Consider the following 25796-nt stretch of genomic DNA (forward strand, 5'->3'; position numbering starts at 1 on the left):
ATCATTCAGTTTAACTCATGGGCGTAGATTTAGGGTGGGACGCTAAGGACTAGTCCTAATCAATATTTTAAGATGACAAAATTGTCCCCACCAATATTTTAGCGAACTTATTTGTGCTGCTGATCATTCCGACCGCCAGCACAACAGTACAAGAAACGTCATCATATGATTTGCTGAAAAACAGAGGGGGAGGGGAAAGGGTTATCTGACATGCACGCTACAGTAGGCCTACACGCACGGAGAGTGACAAAGCACAGGCTACTGTACTTGTTTGCACCGGCAGTCAAGCGAGCGGGTGTGTCAACGACAACGGTAAGTTTGGGCTGTCTGCCAATACATAGCCTATCACAAAAAAGGCCAGAGTAAAACATTGTGATATTCCCTCTGCCCTTCAGCACATGTTTGCCCCTTTTTGTGGTTTGTAGTTCAGCTATGCCACCCAAAAATACAAAGCTTTTTCATTGCAATCTAGGCAAAATAATTAGCCATACAAACTGGCAACTGGTGACCAGGCTTTCAAATGCGGATTTTACTGTGTAAAATAGCATTAGCTGTTAGGATATTACCCAGGATATTGTCACAGCTAACCTAGCTTCTGTAATCTTCTGTAAGCTTCTGTAATCTTTCAACTGTCATGTTGAATAAGGGTGTGCCGCACGGACAGTCACATAGGCTATGTCACCATCACTGACTCTTAGGCTAATTGGGCTACCAATCTTGCAGTCGCAATAAACAATGGATCCGAGACATTTTCTTGTTCCTATATTCTGTTTATGTAGGCTAATTTGTGAATGTAGCCTGCACAATACAAAGAAATAAAAGATAAACTGGTGCATTTCCATACTCATAGAAATGAACATTGCGAGACACTTATCTCTTCTATGATCTCATCCCAGAAATATTTTCTTTGACTTGTTAGTTTTTTGAACATTTATTTTATCTAATGACATAGCAAACATGATGAATTTAATCGACATATCCTTGCACTTGCGAAACTATTTTTCAGCATTCACGTTCTTCTTAAAGTGACAGGCACTCAATTAGATTTACACACCAAATGTGATTTAGACAAGTGTAGCCTAATACTTTAAATATCAATATGATCAATCAAATTACTAAATATGTTTAGCTATTAGTAATCATGCAGATCATAAAATACTATAAATAATTATCAATATAAATGTATAGTTTATATGAATTCCAAAATATGAAAAAGAAACCTATGACAACCATCACTTTCTGGTGTGTGTGTGGAGGGTCAATCAAATTCTATGATTGCCACTGATGTGAATGATCTCACAAATCACACAAACCAAATCAAATTTTTTTAAAAATCGCAATAGTATCGAAATCGTGATTCTTCACTTGCTATTGGTATTGAAACAATAATGTTGGTATCGTGACAACAGGAGTTGTGGATGTGTCCCCACCAAAGCTGAGACCAAACCTACGCCCTTGGTTTAACTAGAAACATATTTGACATTTTGATTTATGGTTTCTGATTATATTTGGTCTGTTATAAGTATTAGTATAAGTAAAAAACTGTCCGTCTAATTTAAGGCTGAAAATCTCCCCCTTCAAAATGAAATAATATGGATAAATTATAAATGTTCTGAATCCTTGGAGTCATGTCAGTATTCCAGTTTTTGTGTTTTGAGTCTCTGATGTTTCTAGATGCCACAAAAGGCCCTTAAAAATGAACACAATAATATAAAACAATGAAATATGTCCTTAACATGAGCCAATACCAAGATATGCACCAGGGTCTAAAATGCAATTTTTCGATGGAGGAAGGGTAATTTTAACAACTGATAACACAAATTTAGCTCTGACTCAGGAAGGGCTATCACACCAAAATGTTATACAGACATGGATATTTTCAAAAATCCTAAGTAACCTTTGCCACCTTGAGTGGTACCGACATCTTGTCTGGCCCATGGACTAATGTTTTTTCTTTCAAACACAGCGTTATTAGTTGAACTGACCTATTTTGCCACAGCATGAATTCATCCACCAGAATCATATTCAATGTGAAGCATCTAACTACTGAACCATTAAGGCAAATGAACACATGGGATGCCTTGGTGTCACCCATGAGCCTTTCCATGAAGAACACTGAGATAATAACGCCGCAAACAGTGTTGGCAAAAATGTTTACATGAGTTTTCTTAAAGAGGGTTATGTTTAGAGACCATATTTGTTGTATCTTATGTTATGCTTTGAGATGAATCATGCTTTGTGGCACAACATTCAGCATATTTTATTTTAAGACGTTGGGCTCTATTTTGGCGATCAGAAACGCCAGTGGCGCGAAGCTGAAAGATGTTTTTGGGGGTGACCAAGCCACATTCATTTTGATTTTGTTGGGCACATTGTTCAAAAAGGTTGTACTAATTCTTTTAATTAACCAGAGGTGTATTTTGGGTGTGACATGCAATAAATCAATCTTTGTTTGATTGATTTATTTCTGGATCAAAGACGATAAAACAGTAGTCCAAAGGATGACATGCTAAAGTAACACACTTATTTCCAGCATGGTCCTAGGTATTACACATAGACGTTACAGACAGGAAAACAGATAGACAAGACACAAACTGTATTTGGAGGGAAAAAGACAAACAAACAAAAAACAAAACATCACATGATACCAAATAAAAGAAAACAAAAATGCATGTATAATCTATCCAATTTATCAATGTATATTTTCCTTAGTCCATAAAAACTGCTTGACCTGTCTTTTAAAAATCTCTCGTGATGATAGGATTAACTGCATTATTGGCTCTAGGAACTATGCAGAAGCGGATGCTGACTCTAGTGTTATAACTATACTGCATGTGGACCATGGTTACATTAGAGCACAAATATTTGGGGGCATGACCATTAACAATGTTAAACATATGATTTAGCTTAAGTTGTTCTACTCTTAGATGTACAGGTAGTAGACCAGCTCTAGTAAACTCCTCCCTACCAATAGGAGTACAGGGGGTGCATTTAACAGGTACCAAATGACATTGTTTTGTAGCACCTGGAATTTGTTTTTAAGTTTCACAGTCAACCCAGAAAACCAAGCAGAGCAAGCGAAATCCACGACATTGGATCAGAGTTAAAACCAATAATTTATTTACAGAAAAATCTAAAAGCTTTGTCTTGCGATATGAAAACTTCAGCTTACAGGCACATTTGGCTACAACTTGGCGGCAATGGATTCACCTGTGAGTGATTAATCCAACGCTAGACCTAAATATGGGACACTTGTTTCTTAAATTTCCCCTTGAGGATCAATAAAGTATCTATCTATCTATCTATCTATCTATCTATCTATCTATCTCTATCTACTTGTGGTAGATACAATTTCACACCCATTACACATCACCTTTAAAGTATTTGAATTTGCCAACTTCCTTTTTGTACCAAACAAGATTGATTCAGTCTTAAAAACGTAAAAAGAAAGCAGTTTTTCTGCTATCTTAAGTCTACATATGTTGCCGTGGGTATTTAGTGTAGTGTTCAATGTTGCTCTGTAAGGATTATGTGACACAATTGCATAAACATAATTGCATACTGAAAAGGTAGCCTAGGGGCCCATGACCACCTTAATCCACCTCTGACTCCAGCGCAAGAAATGGTGAAATGGTTTCTTTTAACACGATGGAGAACACATTTGGCGCTTCAGTGCTGTAACCTTGGAAAAATATTACAGCTTTGTGGCAATCAGGAAGAATTTTCTCTAGTCATTACAATACAAATAATTAATTAGGACTATTTTCTATTAAAAAAATTCATATTTTAAGTTCAGTGTACAGTGCGAGACATATAAACACACAATAACCGTGTCACAATTCTCTGGTCCTCCTGCGTTTTACATTGATTTCAGTTGCTGTGTCTTCAAAAGCCACTAGAGGGCACTTGAATGTCAGTATTAGCTTAGTCTTGACACAGATGAAGTGTAAGGAAAGATCAGAGCGGTTTTACCCCAGAAATACACCAATATTATCCCCTCTACACAATTGGAAAGCTTGTACTGTATGCAATTGATTTCCTATAATTTATTTGAATGTGTGAATTAAATGCTAAAATTATGTTATATACAAAAATGGACAACTGTTCTGCTGTTCCTGCTCTTTAGGCTAAAGAAGGTGAAGTGCCTATTTTCCTGTCATAAAAAAAGGCATGCAGGTTGCAAATAAGCAATATCCCCACTGTAGGCTATAGGCTAGCATTAAGCTATTCTCATAATGCAGCTTGACTGCATGCGTCACTCAGTGTCACATTACATACAGTACATTCAATCTGGATCATAAAATCAGCTGCATCATCATGGGTAAATTTAGCCTAATATTTTGAATATAATTTTCTAGAGTTGATTCATAGGATTTTAATCAACCAGTACAGTATGGCATTGGCCGTGTAACATAGCCTATTCTTTACCTATGAAAACCTTTAATTTTTGGCAGATATAATGTTGATTGCATAATTAGTTTGTGTAGGGATTTAGAAAGCAAATATTTGGCAGGATTTACTCACATTCCTGCTATGCATCATTATGGCCTGGTCAGGATACCATAGTTCCGGTTTCCAGGCAGTTTAACTATATGAACCAGCTGATCCTGTGTGACTCATTACACAGCAATCACGTTCAACCTAGTACTCAGCTGCCTGATAAAGTCCAAAACTTCTGTTTAGGAGTATGGTTCTAAAGCACAGCTCAGCTAGCGCAATGTTAACTGACAGAGCAATTGCCCCATTATGTTTTATGTTAAAGCAGGGTCTATAGAATTAGTGCGTGTCTGGCAGTGGCATCACGATGGTGGCTTCCCACCGTGATGCCGGTCATGATCGGCCCAATACAACCCTAATGTCAGTGCGTGCAAATGCACTGTACTGTTCCTTCTTAGGCTCTAGCCCAAAGGGTACTAGAAATGCCACAATTGCAATCCATAATAACAAAACTTCCGCAAATTTCATGTCTCAAAACAAACAACAAGAACGCATATCCTATACTGCCTCACCCCAGTAGTTCCCAAGCAATCTAGAAGCAAACAATAAACTGCGTCACTCAGAGTTTCCTGACTGAACTTGTCATTTAAAGCCTGCAGTGTAATGCTAGTTGACCCTAGTTTTGTTAACTAATAGCAACAGTTAATACGGAAAGAAAACTCATGTTTTTGGTCTTCTCTTCTCTGAATGGTAGAGTGACACACCCACTCCAGTTTGCAACAACTATTTTTTGGTTCTAGCTCCAAACCAAAGTAGATAGATAGATACTTTATTGATCCCCAAGGGGAAATTCAAGAAAAAGGGGAAATTCAAAGTGTTCCGTTCTGAACCAGTTTTGTTTGGTGGAAATGCTCTAAACGGTTCTAATGTTGATTACCGAATGGGAATGGAACCAATTCGGTAGGTGGAAAAGGGCAAACTTTGAAGCACTTTTTGTACCCAATCATGGTGGCAGTTAACCTAATTAGTTGTGAAATGTTCCTCCTTTTGTCATCATTACAAAAGTTTTCCAGCCTTTTGGAGACAAATTGCTGGCATCAAATTCAAAAGGAGCTTAGCCTATATTTACCATGAAATAATCAAATTTGTTTGCTTTATTTACATTTCTTCGATTTTTTTGACACTTAAAATCAACAACTTCAGGGACAATTAGACATTTTTCATATGTGGGTGGAAGTGAAATGTAATAATTGGTAGGACTTGACGATACATGTAGAATGACATTTTATTTAAAATGTTATCTAAAAACTACATGAGAACCAAATATTCTAATGTGTGGCTTTTTGATGAGAACAAAAAATCCATCCCAAATGTCAAACAGTGCCGCCAGCAATATTTTTAAGTTCGGTCATAAATTATTCTGTGGTTTACATGAATAGTACAATTCTATAAACACATTTCTGTCTGTAACAGACAACTAGGAATTTAACATGGAACACATTTATGGTCTTTAAAATTTCTAACATAGGCAAACCTCTTTCCACATTTCTGGCAAAAATATGGCTTCACTCCCGTATGGACTTGCATGTGTGCCTTCACATTATTAGCCTGGCCAAATCTCTTCCCACAAACAGCACAGCTGAAAGGCTTCTCTCCAGTGTGTACACGCTTATGTCTCTTCAAATTCCCAGACATACGGAAAGCCATTCCACATGAGTCACATTTGTATGGTTTCTCCCCAGTATGAATGCGTTCATGCACTCTCAGTGAATTAGCCAGACTGAAGGCCTTTGAGCACCAGGCGCATTTGAAAGACTTCTCTCCTGTATGAACTTTTTGATGAGTCGTACATGCACTTTTCTGAGCAAAGGCTTTGCCACACACTTCACATGTAAATGGTTTCTCTCCTGTATGGAGTTGCTTATGGAGTTTCAGGGAGGCTACAGAACTATAGCATTTGCCACACACATCACACCTTTGAGGGTTTCTTGGATGTTCTAAACTTGTTTTTAGTCTTTGCTTGTAGACTCCATCATGTGTTAGCATGTGATTTTTCAGGGCATAATTATAAACAAAGGTTTTGCCACAAATGTCACACATGAAAGGCTTTTCACCAGTATGTACCTGCATGTGACCTTTCAAGATACTCCTCTGGTTGAAGCCTTTGCCACACACCACACAAACATATGGTTTCATACCTGTGTGAATCAGGTGATGTCTTTTAAGGTTTACAGCCAGCCCAAACCTTCGTTCACATATGTTGCACTTGTATGGCTTATCACCTGTATGAACAACCTGGTGTAACTTTAGTGTGCCTGGGTTCCTGAAGGCCTTTTGACACTTGTCACACTTAAAGGCCTTCTCCTCTGAATGAACTCTCTCATGCATCTTAAGCTGGCCTGACTGAGAGAAACCCTTCCCACAGGTCTCACACATGTAGGGTCTCTCCCCTGTGTGAATTCGCCGGTGGCTCACCAGACTCTGCTGGACTGTGAAACCCTGGCCGCATATTGTGCAGATGAAAGGCTTCACTTTGGCATGCACAAGTTCATGTGATCGCAGAGAACCTTCTTTGTTGAACATTCTACCGCAGGTCTCACAGTTGTATTTTTGATCATGTTGCAATTTGTGTCTGTTAAGAGCTTTCATATGCCAGTACTTTTTGCCACACAGGGCACAGCTATGTGGTTTTTCAGGAAATTTTCTGTGGTTCAAAACTGCATTAGATTTAGTTTGAGGGGAGAGGTCTGGTGGAGTGAGACTGATATTTACTACAAAAGCCTTTCTTTTGGATAATTTGTCCTTTTCTAGCAGAGTAAGTACAGCTGCACCCTCTCCTGGCTTCTGGGCACTTACACTGCAGGATGGGGTTTTGCACAAAGCTGCAGCATCCCTGTTCTGGGCATCAGGTTGCTTAGCAAATACCTCTTCTCTCTCTGCAGACAAATACAGAAAAAAAAACATGAAGGAAACATAAGTGAAGTGCATAAGTGCAAACAAAAATTAACCATAAAAGTCCAATACAATTACCATCTCTGTTAATAATGGCCACTTCACTCGTCTCATCTTCAATATCCTCGTTTATGAGCACTGCATTGAAGCCAATCTTTCTTTCAAGAAACTACATGAAACACAAAGTTTACCCATCATTAATCAACAGCATCTCATCTTAACATTGAAAAGTGTGTAAGAACTGACATGTGTACTAGCCAAAACTAGATCATGTTGGTGAACTTACTTCCCTCTTAGAGGTGCTTGTCTGCACCAGACTAGATTCTGGGATGGTCTGAGAAGAGGGGAGAAACCGCAACCCTGAGGACATAATTAAAGCGTAAAACCTTCACCTTCAACATACATCACTTATGAACAGTGTTGGTCAAGTTACTTGGAAAAAGTAATTAGTTACTGATTACTTATCCAAAAAAAAGTAATCTAGTTACTTTACTGATTACTTATTTTCAAAAGTAATTAGTTACTTATGTGATAATGATCAGCTCCATTCAAATATAAGCCTATGGCTAGTCCACAAACTCCACATTTGGCACTATATTAGCAATAGTCATGATATTAAGTTGGTATAAACAGCTAGCTAGACATTTTCTGTTTGCAATTAAAAGTGATAGCCTATATGAGCCTGGTAGCACCTATCTGAGTGGAATGTGTTTCAATCCGTATAGGCTACTGTGCTTCATGTAAATGCTTAGTTTAAGGCAGTGGTTCTCAAACTTATTCTTTCATTCCCCACTTTGATCAAGGGGGCCTTTTCGAGCCCCACCTGTCCCTCATTGCTCTAAGAAAGTGGTAGGTCAAGCTTTAAAATTGTCAAATGTATTGAAATAATGACAAGTTCTAAATATATCCTCTTCAGCAGAGTTAAAATCAGCTGGTGCTGCAGATATAATAATAAATAAATACATAATGTGCCATTGTAAATTAAACACACATATTTCTGTTTTCCAGCAACATATTAGGAAGCATAAGCCAATATTTTACAGCATTGTACAATATATTCAATGAAATACCAACATGCTGCATTAAATGGATCCATAATCCAGTCATACTGAGCACTGCTGGTTGGGAAATATTTTTGAAATAAACTTTGCAGGGATGTGATGTAGGCCTACTGTTTAATACATGGGATCACAAGAGTGGCTCGCGAAGCAGACGTTTCAGCGATTTCACTCAGATTCTCAAAGGCATACTGTTGCGATCGAGGCGCCTGTCCCATACCTCAAGTTTTTTGGTGAATGCAGTAATCTTATCTGCTAGGTGAGGTAGGTGCTTGTCTTTGCCTTGTAACTGGATATTTAACTCATTGAGCTTTCCAAATATATCGCAAAGATAGGCCAGCTTCAAGAAATGTTCATTAGTGAACGTGCTTGCAGATTCAAACATGCGCTCACGCTGCCTTGACACGAGCGCTTCCCTATGAATAACACATGCGTCCATTGCGCATCGGGTGCTACCTGGGCCTAGGCTACAGATAAAAAAATAAATTAAAAAAACCTCCTGTTTTTCGCGCCCCACCTGGCATGTCTCCGCGAACCAGTAGAGAAACGCTGGTTTAAGGGAAACGAATTATTGAAGACTTCAACACTCACCAGCCCCATTACAAAAAGGCAAAGACCACATTATATTTTTGCCCATTTTCCAAATCACAGTGAATGCAGCCAGAATATTATAATGCCCTGGCTCCTGTTATAACGGGCCAGTAGGCTACAGGGAACCCGCGACGTCCTCTATTTTCACCTGTTGCTGCAGCCTTCATGTCGGGATCTGGGGGTGTCTCAATGAGTTTCACATTTCTGTGCCGGCTTGCTAGGTGCTTGCTCAGATTTGAGGTGGAATTTTTCGCTGTAGACAACATGTTTCTTCCCATGAAGAGTGTACAGCGTTAATGTTTTTTTCGTAATGTCTGAACGGCAATGAATTAAATGCTCCATGTTCGCGCTCTCTCCCACTCCATGTCTTGCACACGTGTGTCTGTTGTTTACATCTATATCACGCAGCTATAGCCTACATCATTGTCACGAGTTAGTATCACAAAATCCATATGGCAAAATCCCAAATTCTTTTACTGTCTATGGCAAAATCACGGTTTGGTAAGGCAGTAACGCAGGCTGCTTGCAGGAAAGTAAAGTAATCTAATTACTGTTTTTGCAATTGTAATCCCTTACTTTACTCGTTACTTGAAAAAAGTAATTGGATTACAGTAACGCGTTACTGCCCATCACTGCTTATGAACATCACTGGCCTCATCCACACGAAAACTAAATGTTTTGGAAACAACACTTTTCCTTTGTATATTTAAATGGTTTAGCATCCACATTATATTGTTTCCAGAATTATCATCGTCCACACAGAAATCAAAACCAAGTGAAAATGCAACCTTGGCCTTGCAGTAATGTTAACATTACCGGTGTGCTACTGAGTGCTGCTGGCACAGAAATCAAGACTGGATGCAGAAAAGCATTTTACTGTGACAAACTGATTGACAGACATGAACTGTTTGGGACGTCCTGCCATGTAGGTAAGGAGTAGGGCTGTTTTGTCAATGTTTCCATCGTGAGATCTGTAGGACTGTGACCTCAGCATTTTAAAAAAGTTGTCTATATGGCAATACCAGGGTCATACCTCCCAACACTCCTTTTTATCCTGGGTTTCTCTCGAATTTCAAAATCATTTCTCGGCACCCTCACGTTTTGTTATTTCTCCTGTAAAACTCCCATAATTTGCATGACCATCAAACTTTCTTATAAATATCACAGATCCATTAGTTTTGTGTGATTGTTTTCCCAAGTTGCCAGATTGTGTATGAAATACATCCTATACATACAAATCACTCACTTCATACAATTTCAACCCATTTGTCATAAAACCTGGCAACTCAAAATTGTTTCCTACTCTTGCAAGCAAGCTGGCTAGCTAGTTGAATATTCATGAACTGGCCAGCTAGCTGTTGTCAAATTGTTATGAAGGAAATATGGTGATAGATGATTTCACATCTGAGTGTCTGCATATACTTAATTATTATTAACAATTATTATTAACATAATATTAACAATTATAATTGTTATTGAGTGTTGTTAATACACAATAGGCTACTTTGTCTTCGGAACTTAAACTGACTGCTCAAGTGTTGGAGGTACCAGACAGGAGGTAGATTGGACATAAACTGGTATGCAGCATTCCACTTGCGGTAAGATAACAACCAAAATGCAGTGCATATAGTCCATGAGCCAGGGCCCCAAATTTGGGCCATCGGTATCATCTGGGGGACAAATGCTATCATTGTTTTTTGGCAAGGTATTCACACCCCTAGTACTAGAAAAATCACGATAGCAGTGCAGGGGTGGTAGCGAAATCACTTTTTTCAGCTCATGAAGTTACTAACCCCCTAAGATAAATTCCGTTTTTAAAATCTGGTGTGTATCTTGTTTGTGCTCATTGAAGTTGTGGAGTTTTGTGTCCCTGGTGTTCTTTCAAGCCACAGGGATAAAAGAAAGCATACAGATTAGGTGGAAATTGTGAGAAAATGTGTGTTATTTCTGGTTTAAAGAAGTCATGTGACGTCTGTGTTAGTCAGACAGCACTGGGCTTAAATGAAAGCCTAAAAGGTCCCCTTTCCAACGATACCAAACACCATAATGTAACATATTGACAATATCCATACAATGAGCACAAACAAGATATACATAGATAATAGGGGTGTAACGGTTCATGTATTCGTATTGAACCGAAACGGTACGGGCGTCACGGTTCGGTGCATGAATTTACACGGAGAATACACGGTATAAAAATACATAAAACTCGTGTGCGGATTAATTAATGTCATGCGCAATTACTGTTAAGTAGCGAGAGTTACGGGAGTTCTTTAGCGACACCTAACGCTAATCTGTAGCCTCGCCTTAGCTCTGAAGCTCTGATTGGCGCCTATGTTTTTTTTTGTCAGGTCGTCAGTCGAGTCCGTCAGTCATTAGCAGCACTAAGGTTAGACCCACAAGAGTTAGAGGATCCGCTGGTCTATTTAAGATCGCAAGTTTGAGAACTTCAGTTACAGTAACGTTAGTACAGGCGAAAGAGTGGTGGATAAGATGAAACTGTGTGTCAGCGTTGTTCAGCAGTTATTGGGTATGTGAGTGGAATAAATGCTACACATATTCGAAGCCATCACCCAGATGATGTAGGCTACCAATCACTGAAACGAGGGGAAAAAAACTTCCCCTGCGCTTCAGCAGCCTTTGGATACACATACAAATAGGGCCAAAACCTATGGCTTAAATTAAATGATTTCGTAATGACAGAAAGCTATGTAAATCGCATGGTAATTACCTTTATGTTGGGGTAACTTGTAACTTCTCACATGAGGAGCTGGTAGTGTTAAGTGCATAGACAGTAAAATAAAGTGACAACGCTAACCAGGCTAATAAACAAACCATGCTAGTACGGTGAGTTAACGTCAAAGGGCAAAGTCACGTGACTTCTAGTTGTAGTCTGTTTATGAAATGAAAGGAGCAATTTCGTTTTTAAAAAAAAGGCAAAATAGTGTGATATTTTCACAGTTAGTAGGCTAGATTATTACTTTACACACAATGAAAAATATTGAGGCAAATTGTAGACCCTTCCATATACAACTAAACACAGATGTTGAAGGTCTTGCTTAAGTGGATTTTTAAAAATCATTTTTCTATGTAATTTGCACTTTCAGAAATAAGAGATGCTGTAGGCCTATTTTCAGTTTTATAGCTGATTGTCTTATTTTGTTTACAAGTTACAGATGGAGTCTGGGTACTTATTGTACTGTTTAGCCTATATCTTACACACTTCAGGCTGTTGCAGATAGCTCAGGGAAGAGACTGTATGACACTAGGTGGTACAGCCTGAGACATGCACAATAAAAAAAATGCTTTCTGCATTTTTGTTTTGCTTTTCCCTCCATTGTACCGAACTCGTACCGAACCGTGATGTCCGAACCGAGGTATGAACCGAACCGTGACTTCTGTGTACCGTTACACCCCTAATAGATAACAATAAGCTTACTGTGTGTGTCCATGCGTCTGTGTTTAGTTTAATGAAAAGTTTTGCATACACATCAGCCAGCCTGATGAACTGCCTTCTACATCATCAGATGTTATGGTTATGGTTATGGATTTAGCAGACGCCTTTGTCCAAAACGAAGAGATGACCATGCTATAAAACCAACAGTTTTTATTGTTGTATAGTTCCTTCTTTTTCCCCTCTTACAGGTACATTATACTTGATTTATATAAATATTGCATGTTTGTTTCAAATAAATCACATTTTTCATCACTAAAATGATGGAAATAAATGGCATTTTTTATTTAGTGATGAAAAATGTGATTTACTTGTGACGTTTAAGCTGATGGAGTAAAGTGCTCCCAAAAACTCTATGTGTAATGTATAACAACCACAAAAAATAATTATAAACTAATGAAGTTAGAAAATGCCATGGGACAAGTGTCAGTCAATTAACTCATTGAATGCCAAGCTGTTTTCGGGAGCTTTGTCCTAGAGTGCCAGCAATCTAGACCATTGTTGATGATTTTTGTACAGCCACAGCATATTCTGTGTTATAGCTATGAACACATACAATAGCTTGATTAAAAGGTGAGGCTTTAAGCTCTCGGTGGGTGCAAGGTCCTGTATTTCTACACGCCTCTGTTCCTGAGAAATCCCAAGCTAAACAGTGGCTAGTTTTCATCAAAATCGCTGTTTTTTTCCTAGAAATGGAGATATAACGTCTTTCATGAAATATGAAGTGTTGCCTGTTACTTACTTGTGTAAACGTTCCGGGAAGTGATCAGAGAGACCTGGTGAGACTGCCACCTAGTGATAGACCCACGAAAATGGCCTGGTTTTGACCTGACGTGCATGCGTCACTGATTCGACCCAAAGCGGCAACCGAGTTATGATAAAATGTCCAGATAAAATGTCCAGATTGTGCGTTTTCATGAGTTTCACGATCGTCATATATTTAATTTCCATTCATCACAGAGTTCCCAAAAGCACATATAAGGTGTGTTAGAGTGTCTAGTAATTAAAAAAAAAAGCTAAAAACGTAATATTACGTTTTTGGCACTCAACGCATGGGAAGGAAAAACGTAATATTACGTAATATTAATATTATCAATGAGTTAAATCAAATATCCATTAGGTGTATAATAAGCTCAAGGAGGTTGTAGATTGCAGTGTCTTTAGAACATCTAAGGGGTGTTTTCGAGGCTAACAAAGCAATGTCCAAAAGATCTCACTGAGCTGTTGTGTTTCTTGGTGTTTTATGCCCCCAACGTTGTCTTCAAGGCAGCGCTGCCTGGAAGGCACTATGGTTAGGCATGGGTTAAGATTAGGGTTAGGTTAGGGGAAGGGTTGGGGTTAGGTGCCTTTAAGTCAGCGGTGGCAGCGCTGCCTGGAAGGCGACGTTGGGGGCATAAAACACCATCGAGCAGCTGTTGTGGAGCATTTGTAACCTATGCCCTTGCTTGCATAGTCTATGACAAGGCACTTCAAAATGTGTGTTAGTATATCTATCTATCTATCTATCTATCTATCTATCTATCTATATATATATATATATATATATATCTAAGTCTATATAGGCCTACAGTAGTTTAAACATTCTATATAGCTCACAGGTGAGATTGATTAATTAATTAATTCATTCATTCATTAATTGTAAATAATAATTTTTAGAATTATCTGACAGTGCAGATATCAAGGCAGACCAAATACCATGCCATGCAACATTGTGGAAGTTAAAGTTGCCCGGCGATTCAGAACTTTTCCCTTGCTACATTTTGCCAGCTTTCATGAAAATCAGGCTTGTAGTTTTGTGTGATCCTCAGGGAAACAATGAAATCGCTATGGAACATTGCATTTGGACACTGAGCAAGCAAGCTTGACATTACTTGCTGAACATTTTCGTATGGACATTCTGGGGGATGTTAATTTGTATATGTATGAGAGAAGCTTCAACAAAATTGTGGCATAAAGCTTAGTTAGCTTGCTTAAAAAAAAGATCGTTGACGAAGATATTTCCTCTCGTCTCGTCTGACGAAATTAACACTATTGCTTTGCCCTTTATACTTGACATGCAACACTTAAGAGAAAGAGGACGCCCTGTACTATAATAAATAGGCTAAACCATAAAATGTCAAAGCGTTTCATTTAAATTTGTGATTCATGATGTATTCTGATCATGTAAAAACAATTTTACAACACTAATTTCATATTAATTAATTAGTAAGTTGCCGGTGTTCCTTTCAAGATTTTGATATTGCATATTTACAGTAGAATACATTTAGGGTGTATTTCACTCTGATGTATAAAAGACACTTTATCCACATATCAGTTTTGTATTTAGAATGCCAAAATTTTAAACCTCAATTTCCAAATTTCCAAACCCCCTAATGAGATATTTATAATTCCAAGTGGACAAACTGCGCTTCTCAACTGTAGGGGGACCCTGAGAGCAATTTGGGCTGAGGGCTGTGTTGTGCATATGTTGTAATGTGTCAAAATCTCACCAAACGCATTGTTTGATTTGGCATAGTGCCACCATCTGGCAACAGAAAAAATCTGATGTTTCATCAGATTCACTTCACGTTTGGTGTAAATGAACTCACAAGTGTTCTGATTGTATATTATGAGGGGGGTCATGCCCCCCATGTGCAGTTCTAGGGGTAGACTCTCCAGTCAATAGTTCAAAGAACTTTTTAGTCCGAAAACGGCTTTAGAAAAATTGGAACCTAAGTGGAGTGCAGTTAGCTTGAAAGTTTTTAGGGAAAGTACCTGCTCCTGTTGTTCTGGTGTGCTCAGTCTCAGGAGGGACTTTAAGATGTGCTGTGTCCTTCACATCAACTTCCCTATGCTTCCTCTCCATGTTTCCTAGTGTCTTCTTTAGGTTTTTATTCTCCTGTACACTTTGCTGACACTGCTTTTGCAAAACTGCACAGCATTCTGTGAAAACTCTGCTGAGCTTGCGTACAGCCTCTTGTCCCAACATCCCCAGTATGGAAGAAATAAGTGTCTGTAAAGTAGTACAGAAATATGAATCAGTTGTGTGTACATGAAAAACCAAAGACAATTCAGTACAGTATGTAGTTAAAATTAAGAGGTTTATTGTGGTAATGTGGTGCCTCACCACAACATCCACAGAGCACATCCTCTGGCCAGTGTGCATTGAGGACAAACCATTTATTTATAAGTAAAGAACAGTGCTCAGTGTATTGTCCACAAATAGAAGTAAATAATTGGTTGAAAAAATGGTAGGGGGACAGTTGGTAAATATTCTTAACAGTCTTCTGTAATAAACTCTGGGTTTGCTAACTACGTTGTTGGTGCTTCGTTTTATGTGTAGGGACCCTGAGGAGAGCGGCAAGGCGTGGTTTACGCTTCCGCAATGCACCTTGGGAAGGCGGCGCGTCAACAAGTTGGGCTCTGCTGAACTTTATGCAAATGAGAGCGGTTAACACGAGGCGGTTAGCCAATGAAAGTACATCTTCGGTAAACAAGTTCTCCTTTGCTCTAGTCTCCCGGTCCGGAACAATAGCCTGCCAGAAATATTTTTTCCGCCTGATAATCGTGTTGGTTTCATTAAAATATAAGCTATAGTGGCGAAGCCATTAAGTTTACAACAAGTTCGCCACTGCACCCTATCAAAAAGACCTTGTTGGCGACTTGAACCAAGACAGAAAGTGCTTTGGAGGAACATGTCAGTGATATTTGTGAATGTTTCAATAAAAGATGTTAACAGTATTACGTCTTAAGCTACCTCCACTTTAGTAGCCTACATTAGCTGGCATTGTGTAATTAGATTAAATAAAACATTACACCATACACTTTAGCCTATACACGGCCACAAGCGGCGAAGGGGGAGAGGGCGTGTCTGCAAGCGTCTACGCGCCGCAATAATAGACCTCTGAAGTTCGCCTACAAAAAAGAACCAAAACGGCCATCTTTGCCCATATAAGGAGATCCGTTTGTTAATTGAAGCTAACTACCTATGGCAAGTTGCATTGCAAGTTAGCTCTGGGGTAGCAAAAAAGTGTGCCGCCTTCACATACCGGAGATCACAGTATCCACTCAAAGGCAGAGGACAACAGCGTGTTCTGCATTTTAGACTTTTTCATCCCAGCGAGAGTTTAACAGGTGCGATAATTCAAAATCCCCATGTTATTTTCCCATAGGAAAAATCGCCAGATACCGGATGTCAAAGATGGCAGCTTTTTTGTAGGCGAACTTCAGAGGTCTATGGACACGTAGTGTTACCAAAGATTGTTAAGGCGGAGCAAGATACTTCGTCGTAGTTCATGTCTATGTGCGTGAAATGGGGATCGAATCCTGTCTGCATAAAGAGGCGTGTCGATGACGTATTAACGAGCGTACGTTGCAACCGGCCAACAGCGGCGGCATAAATAACCGGCGCACACCTGATATTCACCTTATTCCGCGCGCAAACATGGGGGCGCTAGCTTTGCCCACATTGTCTCCGAACTTCCGATTGAGCAGTACATCCATTGCGATACATTGAGATAGCAGAGCTCTGTCGAGATGACTGGCATCATATATTATGGGTCATCCTATTTATTTAGGATTTTGGTGACTTAAGGCATTTCTGTTATACAGCTTTCCTATCTGAAGTTAGGAAAAAACTGACTTTGGAGCGGCTGTTCTGTAAGTTAGCCTCTCTATCCTCTTCTGCCGTGTTATCCCAATGAAGCTAATTAGACGTAGCTAGCCGACCGGAAGTTTAAAGACAACGTGGAATTTAAAAAAATGGACGGGGCTGAATAAGGTGAATAATGGAATGCTGAAAAATGCTAAAAATGTACCTGAAATGTTCAGAAGGGTTTGAGAATCATGAAAACGTGCCCGAAATTTACATTCCTAATTCTTTAGAACCAAGACCTTAGCATATGTGGTGAAATTCTGAGCTATGCCCATAGACTTCAATGGAGCACTCTGCTCTGCATAAAGGGGGATTTTGACCCCAACCCCCCCCCGTGCGATCCGGGTTCCCGGAAGTGGCTCCTGATTAAATATCTTGCTCCGCCTCAACAATCTTTGGTGTTACTGTTGCTAGTCCGACAACCTCGGCCGGAGTTAATTAGAACGTCAATGATGGGTAGATTCTGCTGTAAGTCTGTCTGTAAAAGTTACATCCCAAGAGGCTCTTTTGGAGAGCCACAGACCTGTTAGTTTGAGCACATAATTGACGTTTTGTTTACATGTGTTCAATGGAAGTCAATGGGAGCCGCAAATCGGTAAATAGCGGTGACAAAGAATATTTCTCCGGACAGCGAGACACCGAGAGTGGCTCTGTCCTTTCTTTTACTGCCTATGATCTTTTTTCCAGACAAACTAGCCTATCTATTTCGCGCGTCTTAGTCGTGACAAAACTCTGCGGACAACCACGTGTGCTCTCTTACAAAATGAATGTTGTAACCAAAGATTCTAGAGCGCTACGCTCTAGAATCTTTGTTGTAACTAACTGTTTTAACGTTAACAAGTTTAAACTTGAAGACATTTGTTAATAAAGCAAACGCAAAGTTAACTGAACTCACCATGTGTCCCTTCCTTAACGCCACTGTATGTGACAGGGCATTGCCGTTCTCATTTACTGTTGACATCGTCACTTCACCATCCCCGCCTGACGTTACAACTCTGGCGATTTCTAACAGGGCCACATTCACTAACTCTTTAATAACAACACTAATTTCCGTCTGGAAGACATCTGGAACTGCCATACTGTACAATGTATTTGAAAATAAACACTCTATAGTCAAACAAACCACGTGAAATCAAAGGTATTTGTTACTAAGAGTAATTAGCGACAACTAAGCAAATTTCAATATGGCCGCCAGTCTTCAAAATAAAAGTGTCTTCTTCTTCTTCTTTTTTGGCGGTTGGCAAACAGTTTTTAGGTGCATTACCGCCACCTTCTGAATTGGAGTGTGGGTCTGAACCAAAGATTCTAGAACAGAGCATCTTTGGTCTGAACTCTATATTTCTAAATTCTATGAAATCACTCTGTTGCTTTCAAATAACAAAAAATAGGCTACATCTAAAACCTTGTTCCCCAGAATTTATTTGCAGTAGGCCTATATCAGAAATCTTCAGATTTATCTTTACTTCCGCTAGCTGTTTTATAAGTCTTTTTCGTTTCTGACTGTACTTAGGACAATGTTCTATAACATGTTCTGGTTTCTTGACTACCACATTCACAGTTACCATCAGCATGTTTTCCCATTAGAACTAATGTGCTGTACAGTCCTGTATGTCCATACCTCATTCTTGACACAATATCCACCTCCTGCTTGTTTCTGCTGGTACTCCTGCTCCATCCAACATTTTGAATTCATATAGATGTCTGCCTGTGAGTTCATTGTCCCATAAATATTGCCATGTACCCTTGGTTTAAGCTTTAATCATGCTTTTAATTTCTGCCTTACATTGTACTTGGATATTAATGCTGTCTTGCTTTGATGCCTGTTTAGCATATTTATATGCAATTTCATTCCCCATTACCTCTACATGGGCTGGGACCCAACCCAACACAATGTTGACTCCTGACATCAAACAACAAAGCTGAGCTTGAATCAGACCATAACATTACACCTTTTGATCCATATCTTCCACCCATAATAAAGCCAACCATATTGCAATTAACTCTGCTGTATAGCGAGCTCATCAGTAATCCTATTGGCCTTAATCAGTTTTAACTCAGGGATTGCATATGCCACTCCTACTCTATTATTTATTCTTGATGCATCTGTAAATACTGTCCATATTTTTCTCCCACATACCTTTGAAATGTACAGTTATCAATGGTAACCCCATTCTCTCTTTCTTCAAGCAATGTTAGATCTATTGCTACCTCTTCAAGCATCCAAGGCGGGACACTTGAGTATGCTACAGTTGGACTTACACACATTAACTTCCATTTCTTTCGCAATATTCTCTATTACCCTGCCAAAACTTGAGCTCTGTTTTTTTCTCTTTTTGTTGACAGGGCACTAGAACCTTCTGACTAGGATGGTCCTCTTTATGACCCTTCAAGTTTGCCCAATAAACTAGGGCCAACTGCTCTCTTCTTAACTTGGCATCTCTCCCATCTCTACTTGGATTGCAGCCACAGGAGTGGTCTTATATGCCTCACTACATAATCTCAATGCCTGATACTGTATCAGATCCAGCTTATTTAACTGAGTTGCAGAAGCAGACCCATATACTAAACATCCATAATCAAACACTGATCTTATTAATCCTATATAAATAGTCTTTGTCATGAAAGGTGCCCAGACTTAATTCAGTTAACAGTTTATTAACTACTCGGTTACACTCGTGCAGAGCTCCTGGCCTTTTACTAGACAGCTCCTACTTAATCTACTACTTAGTGTTCACTCCACACACGCAAATCCATGTAACAGTCAAATAACACAGCGACCCCAGGTGGTAACTATCTGAACGGATATGTATACTGTACTGTACATCACATCACACCTCCCCCCTTAGCTAAAGCATTAACATCTTTATAACTAAAAATCTTTGTAGTAGAGACTGCATACAAAACTTCAATGCAGTATAGGGATTACTAATAGTTTAAATCATTACATATGCTTGATTAATCAAAAAGAAATCTTCGGTACGGCTACCTGTGCTTGTGCGGGACCAGTCTAATTCTAAACTCTAGGTTCAAGAGGAGACTGGTTTAGGTTATTACTAGACCACAGTTCAATGACTCACCCCAAGACAACACACCACTCTCAAAGATTCTTTTTTAAATACAAAATATATTTAGATACTCAATAACCAACTCTTCACTTAGGAGTGCTGGTCGTCAAGGAGTGCTACTTCACTTTTTCTGCCAAGTAGGTGCACTTCGGCTCAAGGAAAAAGTCACTTAAAGATATGGCTAAACTCAACAACAGTAGTGACTATGGTTGAAGTCTTGGCAAAGATTCCAAAGGCACACTGCTTGATACAATTAAAAAGCCTTTAATATAATGGGCTAACGCGTTGCGACTAGTGTCTTCTTCAGAGCCTAAACAAGTCCCTATAACAAAGAGAAGGTGCAGGCAATTAAGTAGGACTAAGTGGCAGGTGCTTAGACTCCACCTATCAGTCAATTATTGGTGCACCATGTCACACATAAAAACATCATACATACATCAAGTTAAAAACAATTATACTACTTTTGAGGACTACAATAATTATTTCATACGGGCTACAAAAAACGGTTCACCTTGAAATATTCAGATAAGCTTAAAGAGAATGGAAAAATAAGCATTGCATATAGGACGAACTATGTCTCCCTCTTGTGGCCATTTTGTACATATTTCTTATTCTACCCAAATATTTTTTAAAAGATAGTTAACATTGTAAACATTGAGTTACCTATATTAAGTGCTCTGAAGAAGACATACAGTCTTACAGATACAATTAGCAAATATTAGAATGTCTTTATAGAAAGGGGGTATAGTCCAAGTCTTCATTAAGTCCTGGGTTTATGAGGGCTTTTAGAGTATAAATCCAGTAGGTCTCCCTCTGTAATATTTTTTTAAGTTTGTCCCCTCCTCTTTTGGATAGCTCAATTGTTTCTATTCCCATTGCCCTTAGTGACTCTGGGTTGCATCCATGGTGTTGCTTGTAATGCTTCGCCATTGGGTAATCCTCATTTCCTGTACGAATTGCATATTTGTGCTCTGCTATCCTCTGTTGTAGTTTTCTTTTTGTCCTTCCGATGTAGAAATGTCCACATGGGCAATATAGGGTAGTACACCACATAAGTGGTATTGCAGTTGATGTATCCTTTGATATACTGGGTTTTCTGAGCATGCACATCTATACATTTCTTAGTTTGCTGCATAGTCGTGCAGTGGTTACATCTCCCACATTTAAAGAACCCTTGCGGTCTCCGATCGAGCCATGTGTCCTTTTTGTCCCCGGGGAGATAGCTCTGGACAAGTTTATCTCCGATGGTCGGTGCTCTTTTGAAGCTTATGACTGGTGCATTGGGGAATATTTATTTTAGTGTAGGATCACATTCAATCATTTTCCAGTTATTATTTACGATTTTCTTTAGTTCATTTGCTCTGGTATTATACTGTGTCACAAGGTACACTTGTTGTTCTCCGGGTGGTTTTTGTTTGTGTTGTAGGAGGTCTTGTCTTTTCAGAGATTTTGTTTTGTTATATGCTTCATTTATGATTTTACATTTCGTCCCCTTAGAATTATAAGGTTCTATCTGACATTTTTGTCAAAATTGAGTTATTTACATATTCTTATTCTGTTACACCTTAAGAAGATGAGGTGAAGTGTTTCTTGTAATTGTATGCATTTTTGGACATTATATCTGAAGAGGTTTGTTCCACTTAGCAGCCCGACAAACACGGGACGTCCCCCGGACCTTATGCCGACATTCACGACGTCCCCGATTGGTCCCGAACGTCATGTTCTCTAGCGGACGTTCCGGTGACCTTATTGACGTCCGGAGCAAGTTATCGTTTGGATATTGCATGACGTCCGGTGCAGGACTTTCTGGGGACGTCACTGTCAGGTCCCTCGGATGACATTTGCATTTGGTCATTTCAAATACCTCCTAAGGACGCGACAATAACGTTATATCGGGGACATGGGGGGGACGTTTGTTTATTCACAAATGGCAGTCGGAGTTGAGAGCGCTCTGGCTACCGCCTGCAGGACGAAGACATCACATCCATGCACGACTTCACGTTACACGTCGGGATGACTAAAGTATCTATCTAGTCTCTCTAGCAGTAGCTGCATTAGCCTACCGTAGTCTAAGGCAACATATCATACAGTTTATGAAGTTGTGCGTCTATGAGCAAAGTAGCCTATGTCTACTTTGCTCATAGATGCACAACTTCATAAACTGGGAAAGGGTTGTTAACGTTAAACTCAAAATGTATGTAGCACATACAAAATGTATGTAGCACATACATTTTGAGTTTAACGTTAATGTATAACGTTACAAACTACCCACACAGCAAAAGGACTCCGCGGCGGATCCGCCGCGGATGTATGACGGCCTCCGGAACGGACCCGCGGAAACGGACCCGTATCGGAGTCCAGATGCTCTCAGGAACGGATCCGCTACGAAGGCGGATCGCGGACCCGCCGTGGCTCCGCGCTGCATCCGCCCCGCATCCGCGATTAAAACCTTACCTCCGCGGCGGGTCCGTTTGGGACCCGCAAATTGATACATACATCCGCCGCGGACCCGCAACGGACTCATAAAGACTCATCTGGCCCGGGTCCGTTTCGGACCCGTTTATCTCATTTTCAAAATTCCTTCTGTTCTTGCTGTAGGATTAAATAGGATAAACTATAGGATAAAAGTAAAACTATCACTAGGCCTAGCCTAGGCTACTACAGCAAGATAGGCCTACGATTAGCATCGCCTCGTATTTTTAACTTAACAATACTGTCAATAAACCTAACAGAAAAGGTTTAAGTCAAGACATCAATTTACTGTACAAACGTGATCACTACTCAATGGAAATATAAAATGGACATTTATGGAAAGTTACAGGTTATAAGCTATTCTGTTTTTGTTAAGTAGCCTACGTTGCCTAGGCTACTCTACATGAATTTTGAGGTCAAAACCTAATTTAGTGCTTTATCAGCCTAGGTCAGTGCAGACATGAAATATTTTATCTAATAGGCTACAACTTCAATGAAATGCTGTGCTATGCACATCTAAAATATCAGAAAATGAATAACTGGTGAATGACAAGAAGTTCAATAAAAAGATTGTTTAATGCTTATTTCTCCTATTACTCCATTTGTGTGGATGGAGGCGGAACACGTCTCCTCGTTGCCCGATCCACCGCCAGTTGAAACACCTAATTGCGTGCTTGGTGACCTCAGCGTCCGTGGCTGACCGTGTCACCATGTTTTTCCTCACAGCACCTGTAATCAAACAGACAGATATGTTTATGTTTATGGTATGTAGCATCCAAAGCCAAGTATGCTTACACAATACAATATATGAGATAGGCATTAAGGAGATTAAATTTAAAAAGAAACATGACTTACAAAGCTCCTCTGTTCGCTGCACGTTGAGGGCTGGTGTGGGGGTGGAGGGAGTTGAGGAGGGACTGCCATTCCTGGCCCATAGTGAGGTGGGCGGTGTGCGAGAGGGGGAAAAAATGTATTAAATGGTAGTCATCATTGATAATACACATGGGGCCTTTCTATTCACTAATATTTCAGAGATCAGTCCCTACCTTGAGTAACTCTCCGTATGTTAAATGCGGGTGCAGGTGCAGGGAGTTGAGGTGGTGAAGAGTGTTGCGGTCCTGCCTAATGGTGAGGTGCTAAGGGAGAGAAATGGTTGTGATCTGTTAACCATGGTAGGCTGAGAGCTACAGGGCCAAACAATGGCAAACAAAAACAAATCTCTGGTCATACTGGACATGAATTTGTATGTTTCAACATTTTGGTATGCACTATCTATATCAACTCCATGAATGGATTGACATTGAAATCAATGTGTTTCAATACAATCTGATAATAATGAATGAACTTTTCAGGCAATATTGCATGAATGCAGATGTTTTAACTGACAAAATATTTGGCTGAGATTTATGTAATGTATGAAGTATGCAGAAAATCTGAGATGGTAATGCAGATGCAATCTGTTGATTTGAAATAGAGTGACTACTGCTGTGTTAATATAGATGGGGCCACTGTATTCAATTTTATTTCAGAGATCAGTCTTTACCTTAACAGTTTTCTCCAGGTTGAGGGGTAGTGACTCTGCTGCCTGGCACTCGGCAAGATGGTGGAGCTGGAGGAATAGATACAAGGAGAGGGGAATGTCTTTAGCACTAAGAATGTTAACCATATCTCTAATATTAATATTATGATTTAGTTATTTCAATGTTAAGAGATTATTACTTACTTTGCCAGTGCAATTGGCTTAGGTTTGAGGCTTCAACTGATATACCAGGCGAGTTGGAAGGTACCTCAGAGATGCAAAGTCACCATTTACTGGCTCTTCTTCACTCTCATCAGAGTCCTCGAAACGATGGCTGTTAAATAACCATATCATTATGGTTATTGCAATCCCAAAATTTCCAAATATACATATAGTACAAGCATCTCTGGTCTATTTTGGAATGCTACGGGAATGTGTTCACATTACATTTTAACAACCCAGAAAGTATCTTCATCAAGCGAACCCAACAGAGGCAATCGTAACGTTAGATGGTAGAATCCAGCCGATAAAAGTTGACGCTGCAGAACAAACAGAATAGAACATGGGGACCAAGTTCCATACAGTTAAGTTACGTTAGCATAATAAATCACAAACAGACGCCAATACCCAATAGTTGTCTGAACCGACTTAAACAGTGATTAAAATGCCGAGGCTTTCATTACGAAGATGGCAGAAGGACACTAAAGTTAAGTTACGTATGAGACCAAACTTGGCAAAATGCAAACGTTAATGCACAGCTAGCTAGAAGCTAACGTTAGGGCTAAACCATTATCAGTGAGTCAACATGCTAAAGTTGTAGCTAGGTAGCTTTCATAGCAGACGAGTGCTTCACTGACTTCATTGACTGAAATACCAGTGCCAATGTATCAGCTTAATCAAGGATTGCATCGCAAACGTGATCTCAAACATATATATGTATAATAGACATTAGCAATAACTTATGCAATTGCGCCTAGCAGCATGCTAGCTAGCAGCTGTATGCCGCTAGCATAGTAGCACTATGGACTATGGACAACAGCAACACATTAAAACAGACAAGACCAGACTAACGTTAAATAACAATGTGTGTTTTTTAAATCACACTACCATAACATATTCTGCCGAAATTGCTAACCCATTTTAAATCAAATAGGCTACAGACTCATATGAGCATCACAGCTAACAATAACATTAACTTAGCCTGTTGCTCAAAATTACAAACGTCTGCACTAACGTTAACATTAGTCCTAATATCAAACAACGTCATTATAATCAATAAACATGATAAGTAAGTTTTAAGTATAAAACCACAAAGGCCAATGTTTAGCTATTGTGAATGTCGCAATATATTAATAAATATCACTTACTCGAGAGGGTTCAGCGCAACCGTGTCCCAGCAAAGAAAATATCCACTAGTATGACTCTTCTCGGCTCTTGGTGTACAGTCATGTTCAACCGTTACAGTACAGGCGCGTCCGCGCCCGCGGATCCGACATGGGTCCACTCAGGACCCGCTGTTTGACAGTAGAATTTACGGAGCCGCCTGGAGGCGGAGCTGATCCTCTGTGCGGCACCAAAACGAATGCGACAGTCACGCGGGTTTGGCGACTTGAAG

The 25796-nt window shown here is 39.6% G+C and overlaps 1 protein-coding gene and 1 long non-coding RNA gene across 4 annotated transcripts; both read right to left on the bottom strand.

Moving 5' to 3' along the window:
* Window positions 1-2199: 2199 nt before the first annotated feature.
* On the bottom strand, window positions 2200-18328 carry LOC143121454 (uncharacterized). Its single transcript, XM_076281820.1, has 5 exons — window positions 18021-18328; window positions 15247-15484; window positions 7676-7749; window positions 7468-7558; window positions 2200-7373 (listed from the first exon to the last, which is right to left on the bottom strand). Exons 1-5 carry the CDS (start codon window positions 18201-18203, stop codon window positions 5923-5925), a joined length of 2037 nt encoding a protein of 678 aa, XP_076137935.1. The 5' UTR covers window positions 18204-18328; the 3' UTR covers window positions 2200-5922.
* Window positions 18329-23219: 4891 nt separating this feature from the next.
* On the bottom strand, window positions 23220-25796 carry LOC143121455 (uncharacterized). 3 transcript variants are annotated; one of them, XR_012986481.1, is made up of 7 exons: window positions 25549-25796; window positions 24629-24720; window positions 24386-24515; window positions 24206-24271; window positions 23709-23798; window positions 23518-23588; window positions 23220-23391 (listed from the first exon to the last, which is right to left on the bottom strand). It is a non-coding gene; the product is annotated as an uncharacterized LOC143121455 (long non-coding RNA). The 3 variants fall into 3 exon arrangements; XR_012986482.1 differs by lacking the exon at window positions 25549-25796 and adding an exon at window positions 25039-25360; XR_012986483.1 differs by lacking the exon at window positions 25549-25796 and adding an exon at window positions 25289-25306.

The sequence above is a fragment of the Alosa pseudoharengus genome, unplaced genomic scaffold (assembly GCF_046254945.1).
Source record: "Alosa pseudoharengus isolate Yale_2024_CS ecotype anadromous, Long Island Sound unplaced genomic scaffold, YU_APseudo_1.1 YU_APseudo_1.1_scf_13, whole genome shotgun sequence".
Lineage (NCBI taxonomy): Eukaryota > Metazoa > Chordata > Actinopteri > Clupeiformes > Clupeidae > Alosa > Alosa pseudoharengus.

Bases quoted from the DNA above. Each gene is read 5' to 3' on its own strand.
- LOC143121454 (XM_076281820.1), bottom strand. From the start codon at position 18,203: ATGGCAGTTCCAGATGTCTTCCAGACGGAAATTAGTGTTGTTATTAAA. The intron at 7,750-15,246 runs GTACTTTCCCTA...TTATGTCCTCAG, and splicing joins CACCAGAACAACAGGAGCAG to GGTTGCGGTTTCTCCCCTCT. The intron at 7,559-7,675 runs GTAAGTTCACCA...TGTTTCATGTAG, and splicing joins CAAGCACCTCTAAGAGGGAA to TTTCTTGAAAGAAAGATTGG.